Below are 10,039 nucleotides of genomic sequence, written 5' to 3' on the forward strand. Positions count from 1 at the left end.
ACACAGGAACAACTAATGGCGGGCCTCCGTTTCTCCCAGAGCAGGAGATGGGTACAGTACAGTACAGTAGTCGCAGTGGACTGTCTCGTGTGATTATTCCGGAAGTCAACAAGTCACAGTCTGCCGCTAAGCTGTTTATTTTTGGCTCTGCCTTTGCAATTCTCCACAAAGCCCTCACAAAGCCCGTGTGAGCTGCCTCCTCAGCTCAGCTGTCAAATACTGCTCATAAGCTCTTCCCTTCCTTGCAAATACCTGTTGGACAATGTGTCAGTGCAAAAATGGCTTCTTGGCTTCCTCCCGTGTGCTCAGCGATCCTTTCCTGTGGCAATCTGCTGTAGCAGCCAGCTCCCCCATATTCATTTGGCCGTGTCGGACCTCTTCTCTCCGTCCTGTGAAATCCCCCCCCCCGACTGGCTGTCACCTTCCTGCCTTTTCAAGCCCCATTTCTCCCCCTTTTGATGTTCCTCTCTGGCAAATGTTCCTGTCAAACTTCACTTTGTTCAACCTTTTAACCTACGCGTCCTTTACTCATTCTGTTCCAACCCAGCATGACGCTTGGTCTTGTTGCTGTTTTTCTCTTCTTTAACCCTTTTCCTTGCCTTAGGAGCCTCTCCTCTGTTCCTGTTTTCTCTGTTTCTCTTACTGAATCTTTCCTCATGCTGCTTTCTTCTTTAGACAATTTGATGAGTTCTGAAACCCTTACACGTGCCATCAAATTTACCTTAAATATAAGCTGCCAACATGGAAAAATGTACATACAAATACTATATTGTATACTTTTTTCCCCCCCCCTGGGCTCCCATATCTCCCACATTGCACCACAAATTATGCCTCACAAATTTAGCATGTGAACTCAAGTAGAAACAAGGCAACAAATCTGACAATCTGACAGCAAAAACGGTCGATTCTTCAGGTAAATGTTTCTAGAACTGCGACGCTGTGCGTTGTGAGAGCCATGTCCTTTCCAGCGAGACACACTCGAGCCCTTTGAAGTTGCAGCCAGTCATGTCTTGCTTTAATGTGAACATGCAGTGGTACTCCCCCTTCCCCTCATCTCCTCCTTGTCAGAGGTAACAGTCTTTGCCTCTCCTCCTGCCTCCTCTCTACTCTCTTCATCTTGTAGTTCCAGCTGGGAATCCGGAGCTGGTTGTGGTTGCTGCTCTGTCTCAGTTTTTCCGGCATGAAGCTCGGAGACGGGGCTTTGCAGAGCCTCACTTTGGGCACCACGATGCCTGGCCGCACGCTGCTTCTCCTCAGCATGTTCAGGGGCAGGAGACTTGCTCGCCTCATGGCCACTGTGGACGCCGCGGCCATGTTGCTCAGCAGCTGTGGCTGGAGGCTGGCCCTCCGATCCCGCGCCTTGGGGACGAGGAGGACCCGCGAGTTCTGGAAAAACTTCTTGTAGTTGTTCAGTCTGTCCGGGCCCAGGCGCTTCAGCTCGGCCACCCGCTGCCTTCTCAGGATCTCCTGCACGGCGTGGCGCTGCTTCCCGATGCACGGTGGGCTGCCCGGACACACCGTGCGGCAAGATGTGGCAATGAATGGACTGGAGATGCTGGTGGTGATCCGGACCATGAGGTCAAGAACACCATCATCCACAGGGTTTACCCTGTTGTTGATGTAAAACCTATAAGGGCAGCAGGAGAGGAGGTTGATCAAACGCCTCCAACAGGACTTTGGTTCTTGGGCCTGGGCCACCAGCTCCTGCACAAGAACATCAAACATCACAGTATAATAAAGTTGACACATTTTCCTTGTACCGAATTTCACACAGGGGGATAACGAGCATTATGTGGTGCATTCAATGGTACGACTGTAGCCACGAGGAATTTATTAACCTCCAGCATGGGCCACTCCAGGGAGAAGGAGTCACAGAACTGCTCAGCACAGGGCTTCGACATCAGCCGATACATCAGGTAGGCCGTCTCGTATCGTCCAGTGAAGAGAGCCCACTCCCTGGGTGTCATTCTGCGGCCGTTGTCCCGTGCCTGAATATCACCCCCTGGAAACATAAGGAGTTATGGAAGCGGTCGATGCGAGGGAGAATCCGTGACCAACGCCGCACTCTACATTTGTACGTTCACCCATGCATCAAGGGAGATTTCTACCCCAACACATACGTCTAATACACAGAGCTAGAGAAGGGGTTTTCATACAAGAAGTCTAAGGCGGATGTACATTGACCTTTAAGTATTTAAATGTATGCGCGTTACCAGCCAGCATGAGGGCCCTGACACACTCAGCCCGGCCCTGCATAGCAGCCTTCATCAAAGCTGTGAAACCGTGACAGTTCCTCCTCTCCATGTCCAGCCCAGGGAAGTAGTTGAGCAGGTATTGAGAGATGATCATATGGCCTGCAGAGCAGATGGAAACACACACACACACACACACACACACACACACACACACACACACACACACACACACACACAGTGTTATCGAGGCTACAGTTTCTCCAGTTTAGCACTGGCCAAGCTTCTTCTTCTATATCTCCCATTTTGTCTTTGCTTCTCTACACCCACTCTCTCTTTTTTTTTTTTAAATACTTATACAAAAACCTCCGTATAACTTTTCTAGGAAAACATATCGTAGGTGGAGTTGGTGTCCATGTGTAACTTTGTGGCTACAAAAGCAGCGATGTTGGTCAGTCCGCCCTTTTGGTCCAGACTAAAATATCTCAACAATGGATGAAACGTGATACCTACATTCATGGTGTTGTGCTAAGTGCTATTTAAACGCTATTTGGGTGACGGTGAGATGGTGAACATTCTAAACATTACCTGCTAAACATCAGTATGTTAGCATGGTCATTGTATCTTAGCATGCTGACGCTAGCGTTTAGCTCAAAGCCCCCTCAGTAGAGCCTCACAGAGCTGCTGTCATAGCTGAGACCTGTTGGTGTGGCCTCTCCGGCCAGTTAGGTTTTTCATCACATACATCGCGGTGTAGCTTAATATAGTGCAAAATAAACTGGCGGCTACGCCTGTTAAACGCTATTAATAATCTGATAATCCATGCACATGACTATGACTTATTTCAAGAGCACATCTGGACAAAAGTTACAAATTTGAGAGAACAAGCGCAGTGGTTCCACAGCAGAAAACGAGTCATTTGAGAGCATGAACGATTGCACAAACAAAGATTTTCTGAAGACATGACGAATGCATGCAAGCAAATGTCTTTCATTTATTTTGTAACTCTCTATTGCTTTTGAGAAAAGGGAATTTAAATCATGTCAAGTTATTGTCACCCTCACCTCAAATCAACTCAACCCGTGGAATTGCCACCTGGCTACGAGCTGCTGTTTTGTCAGCCACTCCGGGGACAGAGCAAGTCACTTCACCGTTGCCTGATGGGTACCGCGTTGAAGTCAGACAGCAGCGTTTTTACCATTCAACACAGCCTCTTAAACGTTCACAGCCTGAGTTCCTAATTGAGTAAATCCAGTCTAAATCCAGGCAAATGAAACGGTCTGATCTCCTGAAATTCCTCGCAGTGAGCACAAGGCAGATGTTTTCCGCACGCAACAGGAAGCCATTGAGGAGATACAGCTCGAGGCAGAGGCGTGGTTGAATGGAAGGGTGAGGAGCACGGGCGTCATTTATGGTGGCCGGGGCCTTCTCTCTTTCCTTTCCTGTCTCTCTCTGATGTCTGTGTTAACAACAAAGCTAAATGAACGTGAATGTAACCCCTGATTTGCAACACAACACTGGATGATAACTCACCGAGCGTGTGCTCACCGGCAAATGTTATGTGCTGATATGTGTAAAGCAAGTGAGCTGACTCAGCCTTTTACTCCATACATAGCTACTTAACATTTACCAAGAAATAAGATCGCATTAGTCTCTGACTCTAATCCAGATTGCTGAATTAAGAGGAAATAATACTTAACTACAGCGACCCTGTAGCCACACAGATGGGATTTCAAACTGGGGGAAGACAGAATAGCAAACTAGCAGTCCTGGAAGAATGACTAATCCTCCTATAATGCCGACATGAGAAGAATAAGACCAGTTAATGTTGGCCAAGTCAAAAGCAATAGCACAAAATCCCCCTGCATTTACACCCTGTCACAACACTGATGTTAGCCAAGTACACTAGCTTCTAGTATAACGTTAACGTGCCTAACTGTTTGTACAGTGCTAACCTCAGCAGGACCATTGCACTTCCTGGTCTGCAGTGAGTTAGCCAGCCCAGGACCAGCTGTGTGTTTCCTATCACTGAACAATCAACGCGTTTAATCTGATATCAGCATCCGTAACGCACGGCGCTCTTTCTGATTCCTGAACCCTTTGCGGAGCTGAATTTGATTTAAACGCACGTGCAATTAATATCAAATCATCGACATCAGAGAGAGACCGGGAAGGGCAGAGAGAAGGCCCTGGCCAGGCAGGTGAGAATCTTCACTATGAGCCGTAATGTCACCTCAAAGAGAGCATCCTTCTGATCTGAGCGTTGTTTTAAACCAGTTTCTACCATCGCTCATTCTAAGTGCATCAGCAGGGTGGCCTTTTTTTTTTTCTTTTTAAGTGAGTCATTCAGTGGTTGTCAGTACAGGTATCAGAGAGAGACGGACCTGTGTGCCGTATGTTATCTCATTGGGCTCATCGCTCCTGATGTAATTGGGAAAAAAAACTATTTATCCCATATGAAAGACCAAAGCTAGACAAATATAGTCATAATATGTTGTGTAGAACTCCAGGAAATGCAACGAAAAATCACAAAAAAAATTTGCCAAATGTATGTCCCCACCAAATCACACCTACGCCCTTGGTGAGGAGGATGGTTAATGATGGGAGTTTGCCTCTGATGACCTGTGTTCAATGCCCAACACATGTCTAGACGCTTTCTACCTTTATACGACCACTCTGCTGCAGTCATGTGGACTCACCTATGTCTTGCGCACCTGTTCCCCTGAGGTGTTGCAGAGTACTTTGTCACGGGGATCGATGCTTCTTTTAATGAAGCAGAAAATGAAGAGTAGTCTGCGGCTATTCATCACAGACAACAGAGAGCCATTCATCATCGTTAGCAGATGAGAGGTCTGGGCGCCACGTCTGATACATGTGGCTGCATCCCTATGAAATTACTTAGCGTGGTATTTTCTAATGCCAGCAAATAACAGTGTCTCGCGACTGGGAGCACCAGACCTCATAATATGTTCTGTGCTTTAATTTGGACCAATTTTGAAACTCATTTCTCTGCAATAAAATTTCAACCACAGTAAATGATGCATCAAAAGTAGTGTGGGGGGGGGGGCTAACATCACAGGTAAAAAAAGGCTATTAATGGGTTCAGGAATGGACAAATTGTGACACAAATATAATATTTTATAGATTATGGGTGTATCTAAAGTAATACTACTTGATGTTTACCCAATTTGTTTGTTATAACAACACAGAAGAAAGCACTACAATGCCCCTGGCATTGGTTAAAGGATCTTACAGATGGATAGATGGATGGCGTGTTTACCTGCTTGTGCTGCAGTAATAAGGGCAGTGTTGCCCTCGTTGTCCTGCCAGTTAACATCAAGATACGGGCACTGGGAGAGGGCGATGACCACGTCCACATAGCCATGGTAGCACGCCACAATCAGGCCAGACTGAAACACACAAACAAAGAGTACTTGAGTTTCTTTCCCTCTCTTTGTCTGCGATTGATTCTGGCTCTTATAAAAACACCCAAATGGTTTCTTGGAGCTACGGTGAAGCTTTTTTTTTTTTTTTTTTATGGATTCATGGCCATATTTCTTCAAAGGAGAAAATCCTTCTCATGATTCCCATAAAAAGAAATAACGCTTGGTAAAAGGCTGTTTTTCACAGTGTGTAACAGACTGATGGCGAGACTGTAATAGACTGTTAACTCAGGCTAAGCATGGGTTTCCAACTGGAGCGGTCACTTGCCAAGCAACTAATCCCCAAATAGCTATTAGCTGCTTTGCTCTAAATCAGAGTTTGTATCTTTGATCTCTGGTAAATGGTAAATTGGTGATCACGTGCAAATTATAATTTTTTTCTAACATATTTTCCCCTAAAAAAACACATTACAGGGGTTGCATTTTCAAGCGTTTAAGACGGTTAATATGCCTTACTGGTAACTCATAATAATATTCCATCAGTCTGCATGCAGACTTTAACCAGCTGGTGGTGTGACAGTATGTGAAGAAATACATCAAATCAGCAAGAGTTAGCAACACTGCAGTATGAGTATTACATAGAAAGTGATAAAGAACCATCAAAATAATTGTGGGTAGTGTTCAACTGTTAGTCCAGGTCTTCGGGCACCGCCTGAAAACCTGGTGACGCACCCAAACTCAACAGGATCCAGGGGGACTAACCCACACTTTGTAGTCCACCTTGGTTTAAAGCTGGAAGTAAAATGAGGTTTGCTGGAAAGAATAAGTCGCCAGTCAGGCAAATCGTCGGTGGTGAGATGATCACGCGGTTTATAGAAAAGCCACCACCATAACCACATTATTCAAACTAAAAAAAATTATTTAGACTTAAAGTGAGCGCCCATGTAGCATTCCTTCATTTCAAAGAAAGCTGGCCTCATTTACACCAGGCATTAACATGTGACCTGTATGAGGATGTACTAGCTGGATAAGGAAATACACATGTAAATGCAAAAGGTGTAAATGCACACAGAATGCACTGTGATCAGAATATGATCGGATCAGCCAGACCACATCTGGAGGTGGTCCGTGGCTCAGATGGCATTATCCAGATGATGCATCCAGATACAGAGCACATGTTATTACCAGGTGTAAATGGGGCCTATGGTAAGTACAATAGGTCAAAGTTGAACTAGAAAGTCGTTCTGCGAAGTCAAGTAGATGTTTGCAGCGGACAGATTACGCATGGATTTCCCCCTCCGCCCCCGTAACTCCAGAGAAACAATGGACTCCTGCCATGCCTTATGAATGGAGCAACCAAGATTTCAATGTACAAATCTTGAAAATATTTTAAAATGATCATATTAAGTGAGTAAATCAAAGTTAATCAAAAGCCTGCAGGAAGGTTTCTCTGCTGGTTTGCATCAGTAACAAAAGCTTTTCTGTCTGCAGTTGTGCTACAAAAAGTTCCACATTTTCATTCAATCCCACCAATTTAACCCCTATTTTGTTGTAGTTCCCACTGTAGTGGAAGTCTTCTCAAATGAGGTATGAAAGGAATAAATTATGCCTCCCCCGCTACCCACTTCTGGGTAGTAATGCCACTAAAGGTACAGCTATCGAGCGGGTTTACCAATTAAATCTTTAAGGATCGAAAGGCAATGGCGATATCATGAATTCAAAGAAGTTATTTCCAAGCTTTGTCTTTAGTGTGACAAGTAAGAGAACATTAAACATGACATCCAGTTTGCAGTTATCCATAAATCAGTATCTATTATTTTTGCTGGAGCACACTACAAACAGTGAGTGTATTGATTCGGCTCATTTCCATGGCAGCATATGCTATGTCAACACACTCCAAGGTGCATCCCCCCCCCCCCCCGAAGCATACAGTATCTCTTACCTAGTGCTCATGTCAATGTCTTAGCAGTGCCCTTTAAAAGCTGAGCCGTGATGGCAAGCTGCTTCTTGACACTGTCATTGTGCAGTTTACGCTCTCCGTCTGTCACTGGAGGCTTAACCAACTGCCCCCCCCCCCCCCCCCCCCTCAGGATTTGACATTCAGTGGCTTGTTGGTGTTTGGGAGCTGCACCAGACTCAACTGGCCTAGCCGCAAAAAAAACCTGATGAAAAACAGCCAAGTTCACTCAGGGTCAACATGCTTTTTATCCTTCATTGCACCTTTGTGTTAGTTATTGGACTTATCAATTATAGGATCATATGTATCATGAACACCGACTTTTTAAAGAAATTCTACATTTTAGACAGTTTGTAGTTCTGATTGATACTTAACGTAAGCTGTAGACATAACACTTGCACACTTTGATCCAATGCACCTGCCAGTAAGAATTCTTGGAGTGCAACAACTGTGTAGTAAATAATAATTCAAATAGTGATTTTCCTAACTTTGAACCAGTCAGAAGCAGTCAATGGTTTCCATTCATTTCTCTGTATAAGTCTGCATACACTTTGGTCAAAGTTATATTATTGTTTCAAAGTAACACAGTGCAGACAATTAAATCAATCAGCACTTAATCTAGATTACCAGGCAATCATAATGCAAATGTGACGGAAACCAATGGCTACTTGTAAAGTTGTAAAATACATCTAAAAACCTGAAATGGTCAGCAGTCAACTAAAGTATACATGATTTGTAGAACTAAAACACAAATACACAAAAAAACTGGCAGAGTCTTTTAAGATTGATGCTCATGGAACATTATGTATTTTCACCAGTTATGACCTGTGAGCCAATTTAGGTTTGCAGTGGAGAAAATTGGGATTCTTTTGGTTTTCATCAGGAAAGTTGTAAACCAACGTGTGGACTTTGCTGGTTTCAAGCTAGCTGTGAAAACAAACCCAGAAGTGCCTGGAAAAAAATGTATTTTCATTAAAATGTGTTGAACCCAGACACCTACTCTCCTGTTCCTATCCGTCTCTTTCACTTCCTCTTCGGTCACCCCTTGTCTGATCATAATCTTGACGATGATGGAGTTGTTGTTGCAGCAGGCCTTAAAGAAGGAAATGGGCTCGGGGCTGTCAGGGCTCGGCGAGCGGTACATGTAGGACACAACTGAATTGTCTGGGGGATAGAAAGAATCGTCCGAGGCAATGCTCTGCGTGTCCGAACGATCCGGCAGGGCCTCAAAGTCCAGCTCCTCGAACTCCTGGTAGATGTCATCCTCATCCTCCCAGTAGTTCCGTGTGTAATCTTCATTCTCTTCATTCTCCTCGTTATCGTCCTCCCCTGACATCTCACACTCATCCCCGTTTTCGTCAACATTGATGATGGACATGACAGGTGTATCCATAGCCACTTTAGTAGTCCTAAACTCAATTGCACCCGGTACCATGCCTCCGGACACTCCATTCTCTTGAACCTTTGATCCTTGTTCCTCTGTCATTAACACCATTTAAACCCTCCCCTGCCCCAACACACTTTTTAAAATTCGTGTGGGGTGCCAGGACAACTCTAGCAGGACCTAGAGTTTATGTCCACCGGCCTGCGGCAATACCATGTCTCATCCTACCCGACAGAGGATTGAATCCTGTCAGGCTATTGACCTCTATCCCCTTCTGTCTCTGACTGGCTTCCCAAGAGATACGGGTCACCAGAGGTCACAGGGGAGGCATGAGATCATTACACATGTTCCCGATCCTCCGTCCGTTTTTAGGATGCCTTAGAGGTTAGGATTCCCCAGAACTCCACGAGACAGTGTCATCAAAAAAGGTTTGATCATATGCATGGTCTGAGGTCCAAAGAGAGTCATAAAAAATGAAGAGTATCCATGAGTTACGAACTGTGGAAAGGCCGCTGCCCATTTCCACGTGGCTCTTCGCAAAAGCACCAAAAGCCTCCTCTGTCACCTCGTTTAATCATGGCATCAGATCGCAGACGGGCAGCTTGAAGTCCTGAATTGTTGATGACAAGTTAATGAAGTCTTGATGATAAGTTCAATCTGAAGTTGTCCTCTGGAAAGTAGAACAGGCAGTCATCTTGGTTGGAAACAGTCACCACTAACAGCGCTGAGCAACTAATCCTGTGTTTCCCTGTGGAGAAACACTGAGCTTCCTTTGATGATGGCCAGCAATGGGATGAGACATTCTCTTGAACTGACGCATGATAATCCCCTTAGTCGCTCTCTCTCTCTCTCTAGCTCTAGCTGTTCTGTCGCGTTCCCCTCCCCAGTGACAAGAGAGTTTGAATGTTTTTTCTGATGGAATACAATAAAGTGTTTCAAAATTGAATGGTACAAGCACAGAGGGAATGTCTCAACTTCTGAAAATCTTCTTTCTTAATGTCTGTAGATGTTTTACAGGGACAACAGAAGGAAATAAGCAAGTGAACCAGTGTGTTCTTTTCACAAGACAATGAAAACACAGAGAATATGCAGAATAAATGCAACAAATGTAGCGGCAGAACTA

The 10,039-nt window shown here is 44.9% G+C and overlaps 1 protein-coding gene across 1 annotated transcript; it reads right to left on the bottom strand.

Moving 5' to 3' along the window:
- Positions 1-1,050: 1,050 nt before the first annotated feature.
- ankrd33bb (ankyrin repeat domain 33Bb) lies at positions 1,051-9,027 on the bottom strand. The gene is made up of 5 exons (XM_070919566.1): positions 8,533-9,027; positions 5,473-5,602; positions 2,214-2,354; positions 1,839-2,002; positions 1,051-1,704 (listed from the first exon to the last, which is right to left on the bottom strand). The coding sequence occupies exons 1-5, from the start codon at positions 9,025-9,027 to the stop codon at positions 1,051-1,053; spliced, it is 1,584 nt and encodes a 527-aa protein (XP_070775667.1).
- Between the last annotated feature and the right edge of the window lie 1,012 nt (positions 9,028-10,039).

The sequence above is a fragment of the Enoplosus armatus genome, chromosome 14, assembly GCF_043641665.1.
Source record: "Enoplosus armatus isolate fEnoArm2 chromosome 14, fEnoArm2.hap1, whole genome shotgun sequence".
Taxonomy (NCBI): Eukaryota; Metazoa; Chordata; class Actinopteri; order Centrarchiformes; family Enoplosidae; genus Enoplosus; species Enoplosus armatus.